The sequence below is a fragment of the Phacochoerus africanus genome, chromosome 8, assembly GCF_016906955.1.
Source record: "Phacochoerus africanus isolate WHEZ1 chromosome 8, ROS_Pafr_v1, whole genome shotgun sequence".
NCBI lineage: Eukaryota > Metazoa > Chordata > Mammalia > Artiodactyla > Suidae > Phacochoerus > Phacochoerus africanus.
In genome coordinates, this window is record NC_062551.1 from 31,088 (window position 1) to 57,224 (window position 26,137).

Here is a 26,137-nt window from a genome sequence, read left to right on the forward strand (position 1 = left end):
GCGTCTGCAACCTACACCACAACCCAAGGCAACCCCCGATCCTTAACCCAAGGAGCGAGGCCAGGGATCGAACCCGCAACCTCAAGGTTCGTAGTCGTATTCATTTCCACCGCGCCACGACGGGACCTCCTGCACCACTTTACTTAAGAAAGTTTAGTGGAGGGTTTTTTTGCCATATTTGTCAGGTCAGGTTTGGAGAAATTAACTGATTTTTCCAAGGATGTACATCTAATAACCTTGAAAATGCTGGCTGAAGCTTCAATCGTCTCAAATGCTTTTCCACTGAAAATGATGCCTCAGAGCTCCCTGGTGGCTCAGCGGGTTAAGGAGCCAGTGTTGTCACTGCAACAACTCTGGTTACAGCTGTGGTGCAGGTTCGATCCTTGGTCCTGTAACTTCCACACACGTGCCCCAGGTGAGGCCAAAAAAAAAAAAAGAGAGAGAGAGAGAGAGAGACCCTAGTTGTGGGAAGTGACTGCCTGCTTAGGAGGCGGAGGTGTCCTTTGTCTCTTGGCTGCTGGCCCAAGGCCCCGGATTCTTCCAAAGGGCTGCGCAGCAACGTCCGAGAGGAGGAGGGAAGGGCGGCCAGCCGAGGAGGCGCAAGAACTTGAGCTCCCCCTTTTGTCCACCCGGGCCCCTGCATATTGGAGGCTGCCGACCCACCCGGGGGAGGGCCGCCTTCCCTCGGATTCCAGTGCGGTCTCCCCAGAAACAACGTCAGAGACACACCCCAAAAATGACGTGTTACCAGCAACCTGGACACGCCTGAGGCTGGTCACGTTCACACGCGAGTCATCAGAGGGCCCAGTGAGACGGAGCTGGATGCTCAGGGGCCTTCCCAGGCACCAAAGCCTGTCCCCACCCCGCCCCCCACCGCCTTTCTTCTTTGTGGGAAAAAGCCTTTCAATCTCCTGCACCTTCCTGAGTCCAAGGGCAGCTACTGACGAGGAGCGTGGTGGGGGCGGAAATAGGCAGCAGTGCGGCCGGGGTCTGGGCCTGGTTCCTCCTCAGGGAACGAGCGTCATAATTTGATCCCCCCTCGGAGCTCTTCTGTGGGAACCAAGGCCCCTGAGGGGCGGCGGCGGGGGGGACCACAGGCTGACGCCCCAGAGCGGCTGGAGCCAGAAGGTCAATGACTGGGATTCCTGAAAGACCACCCTGTCACCCCACCGCCCCCGGGTCAGGGAGGGTCCCACGGCCTTCGGCCTTCCTCCCAAAGTTTGCCTATGAAAACTTCTCCACGGAAACCCAGCAGAAGGTCAGGCCTCTCGAGGGGGTCTCCTGCTCCCTCCGCTCAGCCCTGAAATAACCCTTTTTCTGCTCCAAACTCTGAACACAAACATGGATTCTGTACTTTACCCTAAATTACACTAATCTGACTACATCCTGTTGCCAAACTGAACGGCTGCAAACAAAAGGAACAGGAAGCCTCGGCTGTTACCCAGAAAGACAGAGCTGAGTGGCCCTGAGAAGGAATTTAGCAGAGAAGGGGCTCTGTGTTGGGGACACACAGTCTGAGGGTTGATGCCTGGCTGAGGAAGCGTTTCAATGACCCGGAGACACTTTCATCGTCCCACACAGAGGAAAGTACTCAGATTATTAACTTGAGACGTCTGCTTTCGGGGATTAGCAGTGTTGACGAAAAATTGATCAGTCAGATTTCCCAATGTGGCTCAGTGGGTTAAGAATCCAACTCGTACCCATGACGATGCAGGTTCGATCCCTGGCCTCGCTCAGTGGGCGAAGGATCCGGCATTGCCGTGAGCTGGGGTGTAGGTCAAAGACACACCTGGACCCAGTGTTGCTGTGACTGTGACATAGGCTGCCAGCTACAGCTTCATTCGACCCCTAGCCTGGAAACTTCCATATGCTGCCTGTGAGGCCCTAAAATAAAATAAAATAAAATAAAATAAAATACTTACCAGTCAATCTAAGAAAGATTGGAACATTTGAGCCAAATTTGAGAATTATAACCTGGAAAGGGCATAATTTGAGAACTGTACTTTGAAAACTGAGCTGCCCACTAGAAGTCAAGGCGTGTTTATATATGTTTTTTGAGACAGAGGCCGAGCATCAAATGATGTATTGTTGACAGTTTCCAGAATCCAGATCCAAGCTCATCTAAGCCCCGAACTTGTAAGGCTCCTTACAAGATCAGGAAGGAAGGCTATCTTTTTTCCTTTTTTGGCTGCACGTGCAGCATATGGGAGTTTCCAGGCCAAGGATCAAATCTGACCCCTATCTGCGATCTACACCGCAGCTGCGGCCACGCTGAATCTTTAACCCACTGTGCCACAGTGGGAACTCCAAGAAGGAACATTGTCTTTTAAGAAGTTGTCTCGTGGAGTTCTATTTGTGGCTCAGCAGGTAATGAACCCAACTAGTATCCACGAGAATGTGGATCCGATCCCTGGCCTCCCTCAGTGGGTTAAGGATCCGCCGTTGGCACAAGTTAAGGCGTAGGTCACAGAGGCAGCTCGAATCCTGGGTGGCTGTGGTTGTGGTGTAGGCTGGCAGCTGTCGTTCTGATTTGACCCCTGGCCTGGGAACTTCCATATGTTGTGGGTGTTGCCCTAAAAAAAAGAAAAAAAGAAAAAAAAGAAAAGAAATAGGGGAAGATGGGAAAGAAGGGAGGGAGGGAGGGTGAGAGGGAGCTGGGAGAACTTTGGGGAAAGTGAGGTTGATGCAAAAATGCGGATACACTGCACGCAGTGCCCGGAGAGGCCAAAGGACAGAGAAAGATGTTTCTGTTAAACTTTCCTTGTCTTGCCATAAGACATGAATTTTATTTCACAACAGTAATCTTTTACCAAAACGTATGTTTGAACATCTATTTCCCACCCCTCAAAATTCATACACATCCTGGATCCTCCCTACACCTTGAGCTACTGAAAGACTGGCTCTGGGCAAGAGTCCCCAGTTCCCCAAATAAACTGAAGCTCAGGGCTCCTACATTGCGCTTTTTTTTTTTTCCAGTTAACACAGGTCTGTTTGTTTTTTTTGTTTGTTTTCATCTTTTTGGAGGGGGCACCCTTGGCATCTGGAGGTTCCCAGACTACAGGTTGAATCAGAGCTGCAGCTGCCAGCCTGCACCACAGCAACAGCAACACTGGATCCAAGCCGAATCTGTGACCTATGCTGCATCTCGTGGCAACACCGGATCCTTAACCCAATGATGGAGGCCAGGGATCAAACCGGCATCCTCATGGATGCTGCTCAGATTCTTAAGAAGCTGAGCCACAGCAGGAGCTCCCTCAGTAAATACAGTTCAAGATGAAATTTTTTAAGAAAGTCCAATGTCTCATAGACTAAGCTAGCCCACCCATTCTTCTCCTTTTTTGCAAGGGGGAGGCGGAGGGGCGCTACACCTGGGATATGTGGGAGTTCCCAGGCTAGGGGCTGAATGGGAGTTACCCCTGATGCCTACGGCCCATTGATCTACACCTCGGGTGCGGCTGAAAAAGGGGAATAAATTTGGGGGCGGGTTCTTGTGTGCACTCCCTGGTGGCCTAGCAGTTAAGGATCCGGTTTTGCTGCAGCAGCAGCTCTGCCCAAGCTCCCACCACAGGCCGGCTCTTCCTGAGCAGCAAAAGAGGAAGATTCCACCGTCTTAGCGTCTCACATTTCTTTTCTTCCTTCCTTCCTTTCTTCCTTTCTTGAGGCCCTCGGGGGCTCAAAGACCAGATCACCGACTGGAACCCAGGGGATGGCAACGACCTGTTCTGAGCCTCATGAATTCAATCCACCGCCCAGGACCCTTCAGGACTATGCTTGTACCCAGAGCTTAAAACGTCTCCAATTTTGTGGGCAGTCGCTGCTTGGGAAATAGCCCCGGTGTTTACCTTACTTGCTGCAAGTGACAGATCCTTCCTGCTCCCGTGCTTTGGCCTGGTTGTGTCTTTTGGCTTGACACCCACCAAGACAGGGACCCAGTGTTTGGGTTCAGAGCCCCAGTCAGCTCTGTTCTTGGGGATTACCTGAGCGGTGGGTCCATTCTCCCAGTTCCTTCTCAACAGCAGGGTAAGCCGTCTACACAGCAGGGCAACCTTGCCGGGCGATGTTCTGTGGTCCCACCTCGATAATAAGTTGACAGTGGTCCTACTTCCGGTACATGGAGATCATGGTATTTTTCTGTGATCAAAGGTAGAAACATTCTTTCCACGTCTCTTGTGAAATCCAGGAGATGTGGTCTTGAATTTGGTCCCTCATTTTAATGCAAAAGATTTCTAGAGATTTTCAGAGTTTGGGGGTTTCATTTATATCGTTTCCAAAGCTTTTTTAGAGCTACATTATGTAGACATGCCAATCACTCATAAGTGCCACTTCTACTTAGAGAAAACTTCTCCCAGTGGTTTTCCAATATGCTGATTAAACCATGTATTGTGTTTGAATACTTTAACCATATGTTGCTTATTTTGTGTCTCATGAAAATTCAGTGAATTAGCGTTTTCCCCTAATAGTGCAATACTCATCAGGTACAATTCTTTTTTTTTTTGGTCTTTTTGCCTTTGCCGCTTCCTGCAGCATATTGAGGTTCCCAGGCTAGGGGTCTAATCGGAGCTGTAGCCACAGGCCTACACCAGAGCCACAGCAACTTGGGATTGGAGCCAAGCCTGCGACCTACACCACAGCTCACAGCAATGCCGGATACTTAACCTAGTCAGCAGGGGCAGGGATCGAACCTACAACCTCATGGTTCCTAGTTGGATTCGTTAACCACTGCGCCACGACGGGAACTCCACATCAGATACAATTCTTGCTAAAACTGGATTTTACAAGGAAAGGCACAGGCGGTCCTGGTTGGGGAGTACAGCTACAGTCTCAGAGCAAAGAACCTTGCTTAGGGCATAAGACGACCATGTCCACTCCAAACACCCACTGGCAATTCACACTGTGGCTCAGCAGGTCAATAATCCCACTAGTAGGAGTTCCCATCGTGGCTCAGTGGTTAACGAATCCGACTAGGAACCAGGAGGTTGCGGGTTCGGTCCCTGGCCTTGCTCAGTGAGTTAAGGATCCCGCATTGCCATAAGCTGTGGTACAGGTCGCAGACGTGGCTCTGATACCACGTTGCTGTGGCCCTGGTGTAGGCCAGCAGCTGCAGCTCCGATTAGACCCCTAGCCTGGGAACCTCCATATGCCCCGCGGGAGCGGCCCTAGAAAAGGCAAAAAGACAAAAAAAAAAAAAAGAATCCTACCAGTATCCATGAGAATGCAGATTCCATCCCTGGCCTCCCTCAATGGGTTAAGGCTCCAGCATTACCACAAGTTGAGGCATAGGTCGCAGATGCGGCTCAGCTATGGCAGGGCTGTGCCCTAGGCAGGCAACTTTGGCTCAGATTGCACCCCTAGCCTGGGAACTTCCATATGCCACAGGTGTGGTCTCCCCAAAAAAGACAGCAAACAAACACCGGCTGCCTGGCGGTGGGTGGAGAAAAGAATCAGTGAAAACACCCAGGGACGGCCTCAGCCCTGCAGGCTGTTTTGTTTTGTTTTGTTTGTCTTTTGAGGGCTGCACTGTGGCTTATGGAGGGTCCCAAGCTAGAGGTCGAATTGGGGTTATAGTCGCTGACCTACGCCACAGCCACATGAATGCCCCATCTGAGCCTGCGACCTACACCACAGCTCATGGCAAGGCCGGATCCTTGACCCGCTGAGCAAGGCCAGGGATCGAACCTGCATTCTCAAGAACACTAGTCAGATTCCTTCTGCTGAGCCACCACGGGACCTCGGCTGGAGGCTTCTTGACAGACACGCTCGGGACCCAGAGCAGCCAATCCCCAAGGGACGGGGCGGGACCTTTGGCGCGCTCCGCACACTCCCGGCGGCCTATTGGCGGGCCGGCTTCGCTCCCAGCGCTGATTGGTGGCTTGTACCAGACGGGCTTCAGGCGGACTCCCAGCGCTTGGCTTTGCCTCAGCTGCGCGCCAAGGGCATCGCGGCCCCGGTGCGGGCTGAGGGGGCAGCGCGCGAGGAGGGCGAGGAGCCTGCAGCGGCGCGCCTTGCGAAGCCCTTCTACACCCTCGGCCGGAGACCGTCAGATTCCAGGCGGGAGGCCGGACTGCAGCCCAATCCCCTCAGCCTGCGGCCCCTGAAAGCCCCGCCGACGAGGGGCCGAGTGCCTTACCTCAGGGCTCGGGGCGCAGCGCCTTGGTCGTCAGACCCGCGAGCCTCGCGGCCGGAGAACCGAGAGCCCCTCAGGAGCCCCAGCCTCCCCCACAGCCGAGCCCCCCGGTCCCGGGGTCGGAGAACCGAGAGCCCCTCAGGAGCCCCAGCCTCCCCCACAGCCGAGCCCCCCGGTCCCGGGGTCGGAGAACCGAGAGCCCCTCGGGAGCCCCGGCCGCCCCCTAGCCGAGCCCCCGGGTCCCCGGGATCAGAGAACCGAGAGCCCCTCAGGAGCCCCGGCCGCCCCCCAGCCGAGCCCCCCGGTCCCCGGGGTCGGAGAACCGAGAGCCCCTCAGGAGCCCCGGCCGCCCCCCCAGCCGAGCCCCCCGGTCCCGGGATCAGAGAACCGAGAGCCCCTCAGGAGCCCCGGCCGCCCCCCAGCCGAGCCCCCCGGTCCCCGGGGTCGGAGAACCGAGAGCCCCTCGGGAGCCCCGGCCGCCCCCCAGCCGAGCCCCTCGGTCCCGGCGGCCGGAGAACCGAGAGCCCCTCAGGAGCCCCGGCCGCCCCCCAGCCGAGCCCCCCGGTCCCGGGATCAGAGAACCGAGAGCCCCTCAGGAGCCCCGGCCGCACCCCCAGCCGAGCCCCCCGGTCCCGGGATCAGAGAACCGAGAGCCCCTCAGGAGCCCCGGCCGCCCCCCAGCCGAGCCCCCCCCCCCCCCCCCCCCGGTCCCAGGTCCTCAGGGCCGCCCGACCCCTGACAGGAGCCCCGCCCCCCGCGCGGGCTTCCAGGGGGCTCGGGACCCCCCCCCCCCGCCGCCCCCAGCTCTGGCCGCAGCGCCTTCCCCTCCCCGCACCATGCGCCCCGACAGGCGCCAGGAGGAGAGCCCTGACCCAGCCGCTGGGAGGACCGAGCGGAAGGCGGCGGTGAGAGTGGGGGCCGCAGGGCCGGCTCCAAGCCGGGCGATCGGAGGCGGGGAGGCCGCCTGGCGACAGGGCGCCCCGGCCACCTGCACACAAGGCGGGGGAGAAAGCCCAGCTCGCCTTGGGTGCTGGCTCGCCTTAGTGAGTCACTGATGCAAGCTACGATTTCCCCTAGGCCACAGATGCTTTCAAAGACATTTCCATATACTTCTCCAAGGAAGAATGGACAGAGATGGGAGAATGGGAAAAAATCCGATACAGGAATGTGAAAAGGAACTATGAAGCGCTGACCACTATAGGTAACAGGAAAGGCGGCCCCAGATGAGCCCGGGCAACCTGAAACAGGTCTTCCGTCTGTGTTAGTCCGGCTCTCTCTTAGGTGGCTTCGTCCTGCTCCCATTTCCCTTCTGCGTGGAAAGGGACCCGCAGGAGATCCTTCTTTCGTGTCGGTGTGGGTCTGGCACCGGCAATGCAGGGCTCACCTCTTGCCTTTAGGCTCTCCCAGCCCATCCCACTAGGCTGCCCTGACCTTGCCGTGTGCTCCCCGTTGTCTCTGTGCTTTGTTCCTCCTTCCAGCTCTTCCCTGTTAAGACAGAAAGGTGGCTTCTTTCCAGGTCTCAGAGCCCCTCGGCCAGCTTTCATGTGTCACCGCAGGCAAGCCATCAAACCCCAGGTGGATGACCCCGAGGATTCTGACGAAGAATGGACACCAAGGCAGCAAGGTGAGGGGCCAGGAGGATTTAGGCATCTTCCTGAAACCAGCCTGGGTTTAGTCCTCGGCTGCATCTCAGGCATTTGCAAAGAAAACACAATCATCCAGCAAACAAGCAACATGGAAAACAGTATTATACAGTCAGAGACTATCCATATTAAGTTTCCAAATGTGAAAAATAATGAGTCTCCTCTTCTCCGCCGTCTTATGTGGGGTTATGCTCCTCACCATGCCTCTCACAAGACTTTCAGGATCAAACAATTCCTGGCCAAGAAACAAAAGCAAAATCATTCCATTTCTCAATGAAAACTCATAAATAAAACCAGGTACAATTGCAAGAGAAGACCCCGGGGAAGAACCAAGCTGGGCCTCTAAAGAGCTGCCCGTGAGCTGGCACCCACACGTTTATGCTTTGTCGAGGTCACTTCCATCTACCACCTCACTCTGAAAACATCACTATCTCGAGAGCTGGTTGCGGTTTTTTGTTTGTTTAATTTGTTTTTGTTTTGTTTTGTTTTGTTTTTTTAGTTTTTTGCCTTTTTTTGTCTTTTCTAGGGCCGCACCTGTGGCATATGGAGGTTCCCAGGCTAGGGGTCCAGTCAGAGCTACAGCTGCCCACCTACACCACAGCCACAGCAATGAGGGATCCGAGCCGAGTCTGCGACCTACACCACAGCTCACGGCAACGCCGGATCCTTAACCCACTGATCGAGGCCAGGGATCGAACCCACAACCTCATGGTTCCCAGTCAGATTAGTTAACCACTGAGCCAGGACAGGAACTCCTGGTTGCGTTTTTTTTGGCAAAATGATTTTTCTGTTTATATCCGTGTTTCTGCACTAGTGCCTTGGCTCAGTAATAAATGAGATCTTTGTTGGGAAAATATTATATATATATTACTTATAGATACATTAAAAAGTGGTAAATGCAGAGTTGCCGTTGTGGCTCAGGGGTAACAAAACTCGACTAGTACCCATGAGGACACGGGTTCAATCCCTGGCCTTGCTCAGTGGGTTAAAGGATCTGATGTTTCCGTGAGCTGTGGTGTAGGTCGAAGATGAGGCCCAGATACAGCATCGGTGTGACTGTGGCATAGGCCAGAGGCTACAGCTTGGATTCAACCCCTAGCCTGGAACTTCTACGTGCCGCAGGTGCAGCCCTAAAAAGATTAAAAAAAAAATTTTTTTAAAGTACAAAATTCATCACCAGGGGAGTAAGGACTGGCAAGTGGCTTCATTTTGGGGTTTGAATTTTGAAACAGAAATAAAAAGATCTGAAACAGTGGGGGCTAAATGTTGACATAAGACTGAATGGTGATGGGTGTATAGGTTTTCCAGTATCACTCTTTTTTAAATGATTACTCTTGCTAAACATTTTCAGTTAATGAAAGGGCATGTAAAGAAACCTTAATTAGACTGTAAATTCACCAAAGAGCTTCCTAATGCTACTTCCATAAACAGTTCAGTTATTGGATTAAATCTCTTAGAAGAGGAAATGATTAACACAGGATGTCAAGATACATAATTTATTCACGTACATTTAATCATACCACAGGATCTTCCTACCCCAAGATGAAACTGATTTTGTCTTGATTCTAGGAAAGGATTTTTTTTTTTATTTTATGACCAGACCTGAGGCATATGGAAGTTACCCCAGCCAGGGCTCAAATCCAAGCTGCCACCTGCAGCCTACACCACAGCGGTGGCAACTCCAGATCCTTAACACCCTGCGCTGCCAGGCCGGGGACTGAACCAGCAACACCACAGGAACAAACCAGATCATTAACCCACTGTGCCACAGTACGAACGCCTATATCTAATTTTTTGAGGAAACTTCATACTGTTTTCCATAAAAGCTGCAGCATTTTACATTTCTAATAATACTGTGGCAAGGTGTGAAAGGTTCTAATTTCTCTACATCCTTATCAACACTTGCTATTGTCTTTTTTTTTTTTTTTTTTCATGGTGGCTTTCCCAACAGGCATGAGATAATTTCTCACTGTGGTTTCAATTTGCACCTGATTGGCAGTATCAAATATTTTTTCACATGCTTCTTGGCCCTTTGTATATCTTCTTTGGAGAAATGTCTCTTTCCCACTGTGTCAGCTCAGGCTGCCATAACAAAATACCAGGGCCTGAGTGGCTTAATCCACAGAAACCTGTTTTCTCACAATTCCTGAGGATGGAAGTTTGCTATCAGAGTGGCTGCCGTGGTCAAGTTATCTTCCTGGTTAGGGATCCCGCTTTGTCACCGAAGCAGCCTGGGTCACTGCTATGGTGCGGGTCTGACCGGTGGCGTGGGTTCAGGCCATGGTCTGGGATCATCCCCTGGCCTGGAAACTTCCGCATGCCAAGGGAAGAGAAACCACCTTCCAGCCACCCTGTGGTAACCCTGTACCCGTCATCCTCTGCTTCGGAACCCTCTGTCCCTAGTTAGAATAGCCAGAGTTTGGAAACACTTGCCAACCGACCACAGAACAAATTTCTCCTCATCTTTTAGTTAAACCTTGTCGGGTGGCCTTCAGAGTGGAGCACAATAAACACCAGAAGGTGAGTATTTCCCGAATCCTGTTGACAAGAAAATTTTCCTCCAAGATCCCATGACAGGTAAGAACAGGGCAATGGACCGAGTATCCCGGCAACCGGTGCCACCCTGCCCTCACCTCTGAGCACAGCGCCCGACAGCGTCGTCTCTGTAATCGTTCACAAGAGCAGCCTTGTGAAACACTACCTTGGTTTCATGATATTTGAGACTTTACCTGAAGCATTTTACGTCAATGAACTCAAACCTTACCACAGTCCTACAGTGCCCCTAGGTAGGTACTACGATTCTCACCGTTTATACATCAAGAAACTGAGGTAAAGAAATGTTTGATAATATGCTTGCGATCCCAGTATCACTGGTTGTGTGATCTAATCCAAAGCTCCTTCTCTAAACCGCTTACCAGCTGATTAGAAGTTCCACAGTTTTGTAAAGTTGACGCTGTCTTGTTCATACAACTTTCTGTCATTCATCTGATTATTTCAACCCCAGTTTGTTCCGCTGTGCTAACATGGCAGAGGTGCTGACGCCATCTGACTAAGGGATGCTTCCAAATACGTGGGCAATTGGCACAGCGAATAGTCCGTGAGGAAGGCGTTTGGCTCCCCCTCAGAGGCTCCTTGTCTAATAAGACGAAGCATCCCCTAGCCCTGATGAGCCTCAGGTTTATCACTGAAAAACAGCATATAAGAGAATCCCTTAAGGACTTCATATAGGCTACATGCTTCTCAGTAGAAACCCATCCATCTGGAACGACTTTCAAAAGCTCAATCCTTTTTTTTTTTTTTTTTTCTTTCTATGGCCACACCCGTGGCATATGGAGGCTCCCAGGCTAGGGGCTCAATCAGGAACTATAGCCACCGGCCCATGCCACAGCCACAGCAGCACCAGATCTGGGCCGTGTCTGCGACCTACACCACAGCTCACGGCAACGCTGGATCCTCTGACCCACTGAGTGAGGCCAGGGATCGAACCTGGTCGCATGGTGCCAGGCAGACTGGTTTCTGCTGCGCCATGATGGGGACTCCCAGGAATGCTCGTTCCTGCAGAGGAGGTGCTCCCCCTCCCAGCTCTAACTGGGCGATGCTGAAGTTTGGGACCACCTGCTTAGCCTGCGCCCGCACTGCAAGCTGTGAGCGCCTGGTCCCCAAGTGGTTTCTTCTCAGAAGCCCCAGACCCAGCTCAAGGGACCTGAGGGCCCCCCGAATGCTTTCTGAATGAGTGACCCCACATTTAAATAATGAACTAGAAGCAAGAGTGTCGGGGCATGCTGAAAACAATATATGGGAGCTGGACTTCCAATGCGGTTGAACCATATTTCAAACATGGTTATGGTTGAGGGGTCGACTGATAGCGGGACTGGACCCTCACTTGGCACGGGATTAAAGAGCTCACAAAACAGTTTCGTGAACATTATTAGATTTCCTGTTTACTATAACATGACTTAGCACATACCGCAGTTTAAGGATCGGGACACCGATGAGAACTAGCTCGTCGTACAGCCTTACTCAAGTCGAAGTGGCGGGAACAAGCTAACCTAATTGCAGATACTCTCTCGAGGACATGGCTTTTAGCATCATCTATGGTCTGCTTATTCTGCCAGCCGTCTCTTTGTTCTCCTCCCGGTCTCAATGCTCTGTCACCTCATTTTCCAGCTGTGTTTGCCCCCTCTCTGCTTTTCTATTTCTTCTTCCGTCAAATATCCACTCACTAAGAGAACACCCCTTGGAGTTCCTGTTGCGGCTCAGCGGGTTAAGAACCTGACCGGTACCCGTGAGGATACGGGTTCAGTCCCTGGCCTCGCTCCGTGGGTTAAGGATCTGGGGTTGCCGTGAGCTGCAGCACAGGTCGCAGATGCGGCTCGGGTCTGGCGAGGCTGTGGCTGTGGTGTGGGCTGGCGGCTGCAGCTCCGATTCAACCCCCGGCCTGGAGGCAGCGGAAGAGAGAGAACCTTAGGAAGTGGGTTCTAGCCCTGCAGCCACCCACTTGGGCCCTTTATTTACCTCAGTGTTCAGGAGCCCCGGGCACTCCCCACAGCTGGTGACATTGCCAACTGCAGTCGTGCATGTGAAAGCACTTCGTAATTCCTAGAGAACTAAAGAAATCCACGTTGTCTTTTACTATGTGACCCACATGGAAGAGAGTGTCCAGGGTGCCATTAAGTAACAAATCTAGCTTGAAGGAACTGTTGACAACAGCGGAGTTGCCAAAGACAAGTGGCTCAGAGCAGGCCCAGGAGTCCCCAGTGTCCCCTCCTGGAGAAGCACGTACCTCTAGACGGCGCTCTGGACAAGAACTGGGTAAGAGAAAACAACACGGGACTTGCGTCCCTCTAGCCCCTGGGAAAGGCCGGAGAATGGGGCCTCGCACGGGGGACTGTGGGTAGGCGTGGGTTTAAGCTGGACTCAGCTGAGGTCTCAAGGGAGCGCCGGGACCTTGGGGAAATCTTACACACTTTCTGAGCCCCTAGTTGCTGTTCTGCAAAGTGAAGACACGGGCGTAGAGCCCACATGTTGTTTGAAAGCATTAAAGGAGATACGCCAGTGCTGAGACACACAAACCGTCCGATGAGCCTGTCTGTGACAGCAGGGGCCATGCTTACTTAGTGTTTTCTATGTTTAGGCCTTTACCGAATGCCTAATGTGTAATGTGCCCTCACCAAATATTTTCTGAATGAAAAAATATGTGAATGAACCATTTTCTAAGCAGAAAGGTTCGGAAGTTAAGCCTATTAACGGCAAGAGCTGGAAGCTACCATTGCATTAGGCGTCTGTAGTCGGTGTGGAGACTCAGTCTCTGAACCAACAGCTCACGGGGTGAAAGCACAGACCCTACCGAAGGACAGGCGACAAAGTGAAGGGAAGGTAGTTCACATCTTCTGGTAAAACGGGGACGAACGCACAGACCCCACCAGCGCTGCTCACCTCGCCTTCTCCAACTTAGCCCGCAGAAGGAAGGACGCGGAAGCCCGGATGTACAGCCTGCGAGAAAGAAAGGGCCGCGCCTACCAGGAAGTCGGGGAGCCCCAGGACGACGACTACCTCTGTGAGTGACCCCCCTCTGTGAGTGTCTTGGCACAGTCGCCCCCTCCCTGGAGACTGAGAGTCCAGGACGGGGGCTCCCTGAGGCCGAGGCGCGGCTCTTCCTGCAGCTCTTTGTACCCTCTAATCCCTGTTGCTCTGGCCTCCAGATTGTGAGAAGTGTCAGAACTTCTTCACTGACAGCTGTGCCGCTCACGGGCCCCCGACCTTTGTCAAGGACAGTGCCGTGGACAAGGGGCACCCCAACCGCTCAGCCCTCACTCTGCCCCCTGGGTTAAGAATCGGACCGTCAGGCATCCCTGAGGCTGGCCTTGGAGTGTGGAACGAGGCCCACGATCTGCCGCTGGGTCTGCACTTTGGCCCCTACGAGGGCCAAGTCACAGAGGATGAAGAGGCGGCCAACAGTGGATACTCCTGGCTGGTGAGAGAGCGCCTCCTCCCCGTCCTTTGGCTTCCAGGCCCCTTCCACACGCCAGGACAGAGATGGGGCCCACAGGGCCAGCTCTGCATAGTGAGTGGGGTTTGCAGGAACTTGGAGCTTCTATTTAAAGATCAGAGGAGGAGTTCCCGTCATGGCTCAGCAGTTAACGAATCTGACATCCACGAGGACGCAGGTTTGACCCCTGGCCTCATTCAGTAGGTTAAGGGCCCGGCGTTGCCGTGAGCTGTGGAGTAGGTCGCAGACACGGCTTGGATCTGGCGTTGCTGTGGCTCTGGTGTGGGCCTGCAGTTCCAGCTCCAATTCAACCCCTAGCCTGGGAACCTCCATATGCCATGGGTGCGTCCCTAGAAAAGGAAAAAAAAAGCCAAAAAAAAAAAAAAGATCAGAGGAGAGGTGGGAACACAACGGAGCAGATACAAGGAAGCAGCTCCTCCCTCCTGGGCCCTTGTCCTGAGTGGACAAACCCGCCGAGAGGCGCACATGATGATTAAGGAGCTTATCACGCGGCCACAAGTGGCAGCTAAATCCACGCAGGGTGAGGGCACTGATGACAGCAGAGGGGAACAGTGCTTCCTTTACCTCCCACCAGAAGAACAAGCAAACAAAAAAAACCTTAACTTCTTTTTCTGAAACTCAGATCACCAAAGGGAGAAACTGCTACGAGTACGTGGACGGAAAGGACAAATCCTGGGCCAACTGGATGCGGTAAGTCTAGGAAGCTTCCAGGGCCGAGGAGAACATTCCTCTCTCTCCAGCCCACACCCTTCCTTCTCATCCTGCCTCCCTCCGTGTCTTTACTAAATCTCCTGTTCCTGGAGTTCCCGTCGTGGCTCAGTGGCTAACGAATCCAACTAGGAACCACGAGGTTGCCGGTTCGATCCCTGGCCTCGCTCAGTGGGTTAAGGACCTGGCGTTGCCATGAGCTGTGGTGTAGGTCGCAGACTCAGCTCAGATCCCAAGCTGAGCTGAGGCTGTGGTGTAGGCCGGTGGCTACAGCTCCGATTGGACCCCTAGCCTGGGAACCTCCATATGCTGCAGGAAGCGGCCCTAGAAAAGGCAAAAAGACAAAAAACAACAACAACAACAAAAAACCTAAATCTTCTGTTCTGCTCTTTCAAGAGATATTAGGGGGAAAAAGGAAATAAAAATACAGTATATTTCCCCAAAATGTAAGTCTCAATCCCAGACAGAATTTGGGTACTTGAAAAAATCTTGAAGTCTAGAGTCCCCCAGTACACTTTAATTTACCTAATCAGCACTTATCAGCACTTACTGGAGTTCCCACTGTTGCACAGCAGGGTAAGGACCCGGCATTATCTCTGCGGTGGCACGGGTTTGATCCCTGGCCGGGGAACGTCCACAGGCCACGGGTACAGCCATAAAGACAAAAGAGCAAAAGCACTTGCTATGCGCCGGTGTAGACTGTGGGGTGCACTACTCGAACGCATCCTCACGGAGAACACACCCCAGCCGGCCACTCAACAACTGACTTCAGGATTACGCAGCTACACTTTCCTGTCTTTCAAGAAGTACAGAGTCAGGATGAACAAGGGGCCTCCAGTCTGTGAGGGCAGGCTGCCTTCCTGTGCCCGGGTCTCCTCAGACTGGGTTCTGGAGCCTTTGACGCGAGGGCCTCTCGCTTCATCAGGGGATGCAGAAGGTGAAGCAACTGCTACTACCCAAGCGAGCGCTCCAAGCCGCTGCAGGAGCCTGGGGGAGGCAAGCCACTGGGGCCCCGGATAAAGGTGGGGAGACTGCAGAAGCGCCTCTCAAGGGGAGAGAGGCTGGGGCTGAGTGGTGAGGAGGTGCGCTGACCCAGAAGCAGAGGTCATGACCGCGCGCCAAGTCCTGCGCAAGAGAAACAGGACTTAGCTGAGAGCCTGGAGAAGCTGGAGGTCACCAGGTTTCATGGTCACCAGGTTTTTTTGAAGACAAGCCTGAAACCGGGCTTTGGAAGATGGCTACTCAGGTAAGGAGAGAGCTTTCCAGCCAGGACGAGCCCTGCAGACGGGATCTGGAGACAGGAATTCACACGGCCAAAGGGACTTGGGGTATCGGCAGGCTCCTGAGGTCGGTGGGGCGGGGGCAGCCTCGGGGCATGAGGGCACGAGCTGGACGTGGGCCTGCCAGGCTGAGAACTCACCGAGTGGTTTTCTCCCCTCTCCTGCCTCATCGCAGGTATGTGAACTGCGCGCGGGACGACGAGGAGCAGAACCTGGTGGCCTTTCAGTATCACAGGCAGATCTTCTACCGAACCTGCCGGGTGGTCAGGCCAGGCTGTGAACTGCTCGTCTGGTACGGGGACGAGTACGGCCAGGAGCTGGGCATCAAGTGGGGCAGCAAGTGGAAGAAAGAGCTCACAGCAGGGATCGCAGCAGGGCCAGGTGGGCACCACCCCTTCACAGCGCAAAAAAAAAAGAAAAATCCGGGGTTCCCGATGTGGTGCAGTGGTTAACGAATCCAACTAGGAACCATGAGGTTGCGGGTTCGATCCCTGGCCTTGCTCAGTGGGTGAAGGATCTGGCACTGCTGTGAGCGGTGGTGTACGTTGCAGACACGGCTCGGATCCCGCGTTGCTGTGGCTCTGGTGTAGGCCGGTGGCTACAGCTCCGATTGGACCCCTAGCCTGGGAACCTCCATAGGCCATGGTGCAGCCCTGAAAAAAATAAGATGCTTCAGAAACGGATTCATTTCACATCTTTGATTTTTCCAACTTTTCTATTAACATTTTTGTTGTAATTTTTTACTACTTCACCCCAAACATATATAACATCATACAGGCTGAAAGGCTTAGAGGCCAAAAACGAGCCTGCAGGCACCCGTCAGCTCTCTCCCCTTGGGCTGTTTCTGCTTCGTTTCTTCATTTTGCTACAGGCTGTGTGCCTGCTGACTTGCATGCAGTCACTAGGCCACTTAGTTGTCATGGGACTTCACACTCTGTGCCAGACAGGGCTCCAGGAGCTAGAAATGGGGCCTGAACAAGACGAGAATCACTGCCCTAGGGTAGCAAGTGCCTCACACCAGACAGGGTTTAGGGAAAGAAATCCAGGCCAAGTGCCTCAGGATCATGGAAGCGGAGGTGGGGGGTGGCCGAGGGCGGGGAAGGGCTGGGGCCAGAGAGGACATTTGTGCAAAGGACTCCAGCAGAGGGAGCAGCAGGGACCCAGCCCCAGGGAGGTGAGGCCACTCAGGCGGCCACAGAAAGAGAGGAGGCCGGGCAGATACACCGCAGCCCACGACCCACGGTGGGCACTGGGGTTTCCTGGGTGAGACGGAACGATTGTGTAGTTTCAGGTGGAAGTGGCGGGTTGTCTGTCCTAAGACGATGCTCTGCTTAGTTTCTGGGGAGAGAGAGCAGTGCAGGGTCCCCTCGGAGGTCAGCGCATCACAGGTGAGAGTGGGCAGTGGGCAGGCAGAACATGGGCGGGTGTTAAGCTGGGAAGGGTCTGCCTGGAGAGGCGTTTTTGCACAGGACTTCCTCTTTTTTTTTTTTTTTGCCATTTCTTGGACTGTTCCCGCGGCATATGGGGGTTCCTAGGCTAGGGGTCGAATCGGAACCGTAGCTGCCGGCCTACATCAGAGCCACAGAAACGCAGGCTCCGAGCCATGGCTGTGACCTACACCACAGCTCATGGCAGTACTGGATCCTTAACCCACTGAGCAAGGCCAGGGATCCAACTGTGTCCTCAGGGACACCAGTCAGATTCGTTAACTGCTGAGCCATGACGGGAACTCCTTTCCTACTGTATTTTACATGAGGTATGAATATTTGCTCTGACGCCCGAGGAAGGATATATTTTCATTTATGCTTATTTCGAAAACGGAGAGAGATGCGATTCACGACCTCCTTGGGGCAGCAGAGGCCACAGTCCTTTGGTCGGTGGGGCCTGGACCACTCTGCCGCGTCCAGTCTGAATCCACTTCCTCAGAAAGACCCAGACACAGAGAGGTGCTCAGCTAACGATGTCTGACGGAGGAGACTCAAATTTCACTCGCACACGCCCTCACCATCGCTCCACCCTGCCTCCCACACCCGCAGCTCACCAGGCCGAGCGCCGCCAAGTTCACAGATCCCGTCCCCTCACCCAGGCGGAACCCACCTACATTACCAAGAGTGTGGTCATCCCTCAGCAGGGTAAGACAGCTGTGGACACTGTTTGACAGACTAAGACTTCAAAGACGCTCAGACTGGGGAAAGGCCACTGCAGCTCCATCTTTAGGAGGAGGAAAGCTGCCTCGGACGCCGTTTGAAGGGCCCCAGTCTGGGCGATGGGTAGGAAAGGCCCTTGGTGCGGCCTTTCTGGATTTCTGAAGAAGATGCAGTACATTAAAATGGAACGGAGAGACAGACTGTAAAGCAGCACTGGGTGGGAGGCAGAGCTGGCCCTGCCGGCACTAAGATGACGAGTGGGGCAGGCCTTCCCAGCAGACAAATCACCCACCTGACCTAAGGCTTCCTCTTTCAGCAGAACCACAACCAAAGATCCATCCATGTCCCTCCTGCTCTCTGGCCTTCTCCAGCCAGAGATTCCTCAGCCAACATGTGGAACGCAGCCACCCCTCTCAGAGCCTCCCAAGCGCATCTGCAAGAGGAGGCCTCCAACCAGAGGGTCCCTGCCCAGACAATCAACAGCAGCAGCAGCCATATCCTGATCCACACAGCTGGGAGGGCAAATCTCAAAGTCAGGACGTCAAGGAAGGGTCCAAACCTTTCCTGGAAGGGATAAGGCTGAGGCAGACTTCAAGGGCCTCTTCCTACTCACCCGAAGGGCAAGTGAGGACTTCTAGGGTACGTGAGAGAATGACGGAGGAAGAGCCCAGCGCAGGCCAGAAAGTGAACCCAGAGGACACAGGCACACTGTTCACGGTGGCAGGAGAGTCAGGAATTCTAAGGGTCAAGAACAGAGGGTATGGGCCAGATTCGGGTCTCACCAGACACCCGAGGACACACACGGGGGAGAAGCCCCATGTCTGCAGCGAGTGTGGGCAAGGCTTCAGTGTGAAGTCAAGTCTCGTCACACACCAGAGGACACACACGGGGGAGAAGCCCCATGTCTGCAGCGAGTGTGGGCGAGGCTTTAGTGTGAAGTCAAATTTCATCACACACCAGAGGACACACACGGGGGAGAAGCCCTTTGTCTGCAGCGAGTGTGGGCGAGGCTTTAGTGTGAAGTCAAATTTCATCACACACCAGAGGACACACACGGGGGAGAAGCCCCATGTCTGCAGCGAGTGCGGGCGAGGCTTCAGTGTGAAGTCAAATTTCATCAGACACCAGAGGACACACACGGGGGAGAAGCCCCATGTCTGCAGCGAGTGTGGGCGAGGCTTCAGTGTGAAGTCAAGTCTCGTCACACACCAGAGGACACACACAGGGGAGAAGCCCCATGTCTGCAGCGAGTGTGGGCGAGGCTTCAGTGTGAAGTCACATCTCATCACACACCAGAGGACACACACGGGGGAGAAGCCCTTTGTCTGCAGCGAGTGTGGGCAAGGCTTCAGTGAGAAGTCAAGTCTCGTCAGACACCAGAGGACACACACGGGGGAGAAGCCCTATGTCTGCAGGGAGTGTGGGCGAGGCTTCAGTGTGAAGTCACATCTCATCAGACACCAGAGGACACACACGGGGGAGAAGCCCTAGGTCTGCAGGGAAGGTGAGTGAGTCATTACCAACAAACCACATCTTAACCACAGAAGGATTAATGTTGCCACCAGACAGTCTATACCTCAGCTCTGCGAAGGCTTCACAGGAAGTCTGTGACCCCTTACAGTCCTCACAAGTGTCCTGAATGCAGAAATAACTGGTTAAATAGATCCTCCACTTTCATGACAAGAGTTGAGGTAGACAAACAGGGGAGGGTTTCTTAAGAGTCCTGGAGATGTTCATACCAGTTCTCTTGCTGGTTTTCGGCTTCCTGTTCCAATAAATTTTGTCTCCATAAACATCTGAAGCCCAGACTATGTACCTCATTGCCCCATTATCACTGAAAGAAGTGGGGTCCAGGAGGCCACAGAGAACTCATATTTTCAGCCCAGTCTCCAAAAGAACTGAATCCCTGGAAAGGCCTAAGTCTGGAGTCAAGCCACTTAAGCTTATCGATCAATTCCTGGGTCCAGGGAGAGAAGTCGAGGATTTGGGACAGACTCACCAAGGCAGGGAGTTCCCTGGTGCCTTGGGAAGTGTGGCCTTTTCTCCTAAGAGATGCCACCCTCCCTTGGCCTCTCGTGGCTCCCCTCTGGTTTCCTTGACTTCCGTAGCCTCAGAGGGGAAAGCCACGTGCACACGTGAGTGCACGCGCACACCCCGGCTCAGTCCGGGGCATCCATCTCCCTCCCTCTCTCTGCTGGGCGCTCGGGCCTGGGGACTCCAGATCTGAACACAGTGGTGGATTCTCAGCTCTGCCCTCACCCGCTGGTGGCCTAAGGCAAGACGCTCAACCTCTCTGTGCCTCCTTTCTCATCTGGAAAATGGGGTGGGAGGGCCCAGTGGATGAGCACAGGCAGAGGCCGGTGCAGAGGCTGAGAATGCAGGCCCCGCACGCTGCTATTCTGTCCCTGCATAACCTGCAAGGCCCACGTCTTCCAGGTCCTTAGAGCTGGAGCACAGGTCCTGGGAAGCGCTCCGACGCCGGGCAGACCCTCAGCTGCCCAGGGAGGAGGCAGAAGGCAGGCCTGCCTAGTGAGCCGTGACCTCCCTCCCCAGGCCCCCTCCCCGGGGGCCGGCAGGACTGGCAGGCGCCTGTGAGACGAGACCCCCAGCCTCGCCCTGGCTGAGAACAGAGTCTGGAGACGCATCTCTGAGCCTTTCCTGCCCCACCTGCACTGAGTGTCCACACTGCAGCTGCCGCAACACACGCCTCGTACTCACTTGGGGCAAAATTGTTGCTGCCTTGACCCTTTCATCTCCAAATTTAGGTTTCCAAGTGCGGTCTGGTGGGACAAGGGGCCGCTGGGCAGAGCAGGGCCGCGTGGTGGGGGGGGTTGCGTCGAACGTCCCCAAGGCCCAGGAGCAGAGGACCCCTGTGGCCCAGGCGGGGATGAGCAGCCTCACGTGAGGCCCAGCGCACTCGGCTCCCACCGCTGGATCAGAGAGGGTGCTGAGCGCCAAGCAGGCGCGCTGTTCCTGGGCCGGGCTGAGCTGGGACAGAGAGGAGGCGGTGGTCTCGTCTCTAAGAAGCAGTCACGTCCTCTCCTCCCAGTGACCGCCCTGCTCCTGACCGATGGCCCAGGGAAGCTGAAGCCCTCTCTCCAGAAGACACCAAAAGGGCGCCCAAACCCAATGAGGCCTCGAGCCATGGCCTGCGGGCCCCTCCCTGTGGCAGGATGGTGCAATTACCGAACCCATGTGGACTTCACCCATAAATAGCCAACACGGTCTTCTTTCTTTCACGCCCTTTTTTTTTTTTTTTTTTTTTGGCTTTTTAGGGCCACACTTGCGGCATATGGAGGTTTTCCAGGCTAGGGGTCAAATTGGAGCTGCCTACATCAGAGCCACAGCAACGCAGGAACCGAGGCACGTCTGCAACCTACACCACAGTTCATGGCAATGCTGAAACCTTAACCCACTGATCGAGGCCAGGGATCAAACGTGCGTCCTCACAGAGATGAAATATGTACTGTAAGACCTTATTTTCTAAGCTCTCATGCTCGATGGCAAGCTTTGTTAGAAAAAAAAAAAAGAGGGGGGATATTTTAGAGTTCCCGTCGTGGCTCAGTGGTTAACGAATTCGACTAGGAACCATGAGGTGGCGGGTTCGGTCCCTGGCTTTGCTCAGTGGGTTAAGGATCCAGCGTTGCCATGAGCTGTGGTGTCGGTCGCAGACATGGCTCGGGTCCCGCATTGCTGTGGCTGTGGTGTAGACCTGTGGCTACAGCTCTGATTGGACCCCTAGCCTAGGAACCTCCATATGCCGTGGGAGCGGCCCAAGAAATGGCAAAAAGACAAAAAAAAAAAAGGGAAATTTCAAAAGACAGACAATAAAATCCCCTATAATCGCATAGTGAATACTAATTAATCCCGAGAGTTGGAGCGTCTGGGTCACCACACACAGACAACAGCTGGTTTTTGAGGTTACTCGTGACACAGTTTTTGAACACTGGTTGTACATTCCAGGTCCCGCACAAGAGGGTTCAGGAGGTGGAGGCCAGCAGATCTGAGCTTCACGACTTAGGAGCTGGCCCTGCGGGTGTGGAAAAGCTTTAAGACTCACAGAGGGTGCGGATCTGGGAGACGCACGCTGCTGGTGGGGCAGGAGACCTGGAGGAGCGGGACTACTGTTGTGAGGGCGTCTGCCACAAACACAAGCGCAAAGACACGCAGCGAGGGAAAGGCCTGACTCCTGCACGCAGATCAAGATTCCCGCCGGAGAGAAGGCGGCAGGAAGGGCTGAGCAGAGAGAACACGCAGGTGGGGACCCTGGACAGCGTTCAGGGCCCAGAGAACAGCCTCCGGCCACCCCTGGGGCCGTGGCCCGTGTCACACCCAGCCCCGGGGCAGGCGTGTGCCCACGGCCAGCACCGCCCTGAGCATTAAAGCGGAAACCCGGAAACCCGAGGGACTTCCCCCAGGCGAGGAGGGCTGCAGGGCTGGGCCTCCTCCAGACCTGGCCTGGGGATGCAGGCGGGGCCAGGCCACCGGCTGGTTCGGCCCACACCCTGCCTCTGCCCCTGCCCAGTCACTGCCTGTGTCTGAATGGGACTCGGATGAGGTCCAGCCCATCAGACAATGGAGGGTCTGGGTGACAAAGGGCCCTGTACCTGGAAGGTTCCCGGAGAAGGGGCAGCAGAGACCCCACTTAAGAGTGTTGGGACTCGGGGGGACAGGCAGAATCTCCCAAGATGGGTGGAGTCAGTTCGGGGGCACTGCCCCGCCCCCAGGGTCCTCCCTTCCCACAGGCCGTGCTCCAGCTCCGGTGCTCCCAGCCCCCCAACGGCGCTGCCCGCTCCCTGCTCCCGGTCGTGGCTGAGGCGCCGGTTCCCTGCTCGCTGCCCTGTACACTTGCCAATCTGTGCCCCCGAGAAAAGAATCTGATCCTGATTCAGGGGCCAGCCTGGCTCCTGGCTCTCCCTGGGCGTCACAGGCTCGCTGCTCTCCCACACGTGCTCGGGACGGCTGCTCCGGAAGCTTCTGTGCGTCTCATGACGTCCACATGGGCAACACTGCCGCGTCCAAACACCCAGGGTTTCTGACCAACACTTGGGGATGGACAGCGAGGGCTGGATTCCCGGCGCTGAGAGGGACCCGGCCTTTCCTACCCCAGGCAAGCGCGTGTCGCGCGTCCTCTCCCTTGGTGGCCTGCACACGCAGCAGCGGCGGCTGCTCTGTCCTCTCATCGGCCACATGCACGACACACTCAGGGACCACGGGAGCCGTGACAGGGCCGCCTCCTCTTCAGCCAGGCCTCCTCGTGCCTCAGCACAGCAGCTCACCCCCCACCAGCACCCGGAAGCGGGGAGAGCTCCCCGCGGCGCGGAACCGCAGGAGGGAGGCACGTGCAGCTGAATCTCCGACTGTCGCAGCTCGTGCGGCAGAGACCAGGACAGGCAGTCACCCCCACGCAAAGATCGCCTCAACCTGGTTAGGGACCTACATCTAAGACCAGATGCTATAAGTCTCTTAGAGAAAAACACCGGCAGAACATTCTCTGACATAAATTGCAGCAATATCTTCCTGGAATTATCTCCTCCACAATGGAAACAAGAACAAAAATGAACAAATGAAGGCGTTCCTGTCTTGGCTCAGCAGTAACAAACCCGACTAGTAACTGTGAGGCTGCAGGTTCAATCCCTGGCCGTGTTCAGCAAGTTAAGGATCCAGCGTTGCCATGAGCAGTGGTGTAGGTCGCAGACACGGATCGGGTCCCCCATTGCTGTGGCTGTGGTGTAGGCCGGCAGCTGCAGCTCCAATTCGACCCCTAGCATGGGAACTTCCACATGCCATGGGTGCAGTCCTAGAAAGACAAGATAAAATAAAATGAAATAAAATGAACATAAAATAAAAAATAACAAATGGGACCTAATCAAACCTAAAAGCTTTTGTACAGCAAAGGAACCCCTAAACCAAATAAAAAAGACAACCTACGGAATAAGAGAAAATGTTTGCAAAGACACAACTGACAAGGGATTAACTTTCTAAATAAATAAATAAAGGGATTAATCTTCACAATGAAGCTCATACGAGGACACAAATCCCTGGCCTTGCTCAGTGGGTTACGGACCTGGCATTGCCGTGAGCTGTGGTGTATGTAGCTTACAGAGGCGGCTTGGATCCTGCGTGGCTGTGGCTGTGGTGCAGGCCGGCAGCTGGAGCTCTGATTTGACCCCTAGCCTGGGAATTTCCATATACCGCAGGGGCGGCCCTAAAAAAAGAGACAAAAAAAATAAAAGTCTACAAACGATAAATGTTGGAGAGGGTGTGGAGAGAAGGGAACCCGCACATGTTGTTGGTGGGAATGTAAGTGGAGCAGCCACTATGAGAAGACAGTGAGGAGGCTCCTTAAAAAACTGAAAACAGCGTGTCAGGCGATCCAGCAGCCCCAGCCCTGGGCATACATGCGCGAAAGGCGTAATTCAAACAGATGCATGCACGCCTGAGCACACGGCAGCTCTCCCGAGTCACAGCAGCCAAGACATGGATTCAACCTAAATGCCCATCGACAGACGAACCAACGAAGATGTGAGGTGTGAAAATACACACATGTACACACACACTAGAACATCAGCCGTAGAAACCATGAATAATGCACGTGCGGCAACATGGACAGACCTAAAGTTTTTCATACTAAGTAAAGAGAGTCAGACCGAGACAGACAAATACCACGTGGTATCACCTGTATGTGGAATGTAAAAAACTGATACAAATGAAGGTATTTAAAAAACAGAAACAGGAGTTCCCGTCGTGGCACAGTGGTTAACGAATCCGACTAAGAACCATGAGGTTGCGGGTTCGATCCCTGCCCTTGCTCAGTGGGTTAACGATCCGGCGTTGCTGTCAGCTGTGGTGTAGGTTGCAGAAGTGGCTTGGATCCCGAGTTGCTGTGGCTCTGGTGTAGGCTGGCGGCTACAGCTCCGATTCGACTCCTAGCCTGGGAACGTCCACATGCCGCAGGAGTGGCCCAAGAAATGGCAAAAAGACAAAAAAAAAATTAAAAAAAAAATAAATAAAAAAAATAAAAAACAGAAACAGACTCACAGACATAGAAAACAAACTTATGGTTACCAGGAGCTCCCATCGTGGCGCAGTGGTTAACGAACCCGACTAGGAACCATGAGGCTGCAGGTTCAATCCCTGGCCTTGCTCAGTGGGTTAAGGATCCGGCGTTGCCAGGAACTGTGGTGTAGGTCGCAGTCTCGGCTCAGATCCCGCGTGGCTGTGGCTCTGGCGTAGGCCGGCGGCTGCAGCTCCGATTAGACTCCTAGCATGGGAACCTCCACGTGCCGAGGGAGCAGCCCTAGAAAAGGCAGAAAAAGAAAAGAGACACTAATCAGAAGAGGCCCCACCAACGAGAAGGGACCTGCACAACGCGAACCCTCACACCAGTCAGAAGAGGGCGCCCTGAGCCTGGCACAGTAAACCCTCAGGCATCAGGGGTCAAATCCGAACGGGACCCGCAAGACTCTTGCAACTGGCAAAGCAAAATGCCTCTGCTCCCCCACAAAATCAGACCATGGTTCCCTGGTGAAAACAGGCCGTCAGCCCTAGGGTCCTGCCCCCGTAAGTGGTGACCATGTATCTGAAGAGGTCCCAGGACCCCTGCTTTGATGCCGGGACTCAGAATACATTGATCAGACGCCAGTCCATGGGGGTCTCCTCCTGCGTCAGTCTGGGAGGGATCACTTCGCTTCTGTGCAGGGTGCCGGCCAGGATGAGGCTGTGGCAGGTGCAGCTCGACTGCCCAACAGGCCAGCACCTGCAAAGCCGGTCACTTAGTGGAGGGAAGGCCCTCCGGGCCGGGTGCATCTGCTCTCTGGGGGCCGTGGGTGGGCGAGCCAGGCCGGCACCTGTGATCCCTGCACTGACCACCACGTGCCTGTCTGCGCAGCGTCCGGCTGCCGAACCTCCAAGGTGGTCACAGCCGCCAGCCCAACAGGAAGTCCAGCTGAGGCCAGCGGGCATCTCATCAACCATGTTCCACGGTGGCCTGAGTGTCACGATGCAGGCCAGTGGCCCTCAGCCTGGCAGAACGTCCACACCCGCTGGGATGCTGACCCACACACGCTCCCTGTCCCAGGGCGCGGGGGGGGGCCAGTCCTAGGCCAGGTGGTGTCCCCGGTGGGCAGCCAAGGCCAGAAAGCAGAATCCACAGCACCAGCAGCGCGGTTGTCCTGGAGCAGAGGGACAACCTGCCGGAGCCATGGGGCCCTACTGGTGAAGAA

The 26,137-nt window shown here is 54.6% G+C and overlaps 2 protein-coding genes across 2 annotated transcripts in view; one reads left to right on the top strand and one right to left on the bottom strand.

The window, feature by feature from the left end:
- PRDM7 (PR/SET domain 7) overlaps positions 1 to 18,489 on the top strand; it is a gene marked incomplete at its 5' end in the record, with an annotated part of 47,308 nt that extends 28,819 nt beyond the window's left edge. The window contains 12 exons of the mRNA XM_047789133.1: positions 5,769 to 6,776; positions 6,839 to 7,029; positions 7,202 to 7,325; positions 7,641 to 7,748; positions 10,238 to 10,291; positions 12,424 to 12,579; positions 13,223 to 13,324; positions 13,470 to 13,741; positions 14,400 to 14,467; positions 15,941 to 16,146; positions 17,802 to 17,897; positions 18,215 to 18,489. Coding sequence (XP_047645089.1) covers positions 5,769 to 6,776; positions 6,839 to 7,029; positions 7,202 to 7,325; positions 7,641 to 7,748; positions 10,238 to 10,291; positions 12,424 to 12,579; positions 13,223 to 13,324; positions 13,470 to 13,741; positions 14,400 to 14,467; positions 15,941 to 16,146; positions 17,802 to 17,897; positions 18,215 to 18,489 — 2,660 coding nt within the window. The remainder of the gene's footprint in view (positions 1 to 5,768; positions 6,777 to 6,838; positions 7,030 to 7,201; positions 7,326 to 7,640; positions 7,749 to 10,237; positions 10,292 to 12,423; positions 12,580 to 13,222; positions 13,325 to 13,469; positions 13,742 to 14,399; positions 14,468 to 15,940; positions 16,147 to 17,801; positions 17,898 to 18,214) is intronic.
- Positions 7,210 to 26,137, bottom strand: part of GAS8 (growth arrest specific 8) — a 41,375-nt gene continuing 22,447 nt past the window's right edge. The window contains exon 12 of the transcript XR_007136182.1: positions 7,210 to 8,002. The gene's annotated coding sequence lies outside the window, so the exon portion shown is untranslated. The remainder of the gene's footprint in view (positions 8,003 to 26,137) is intronic.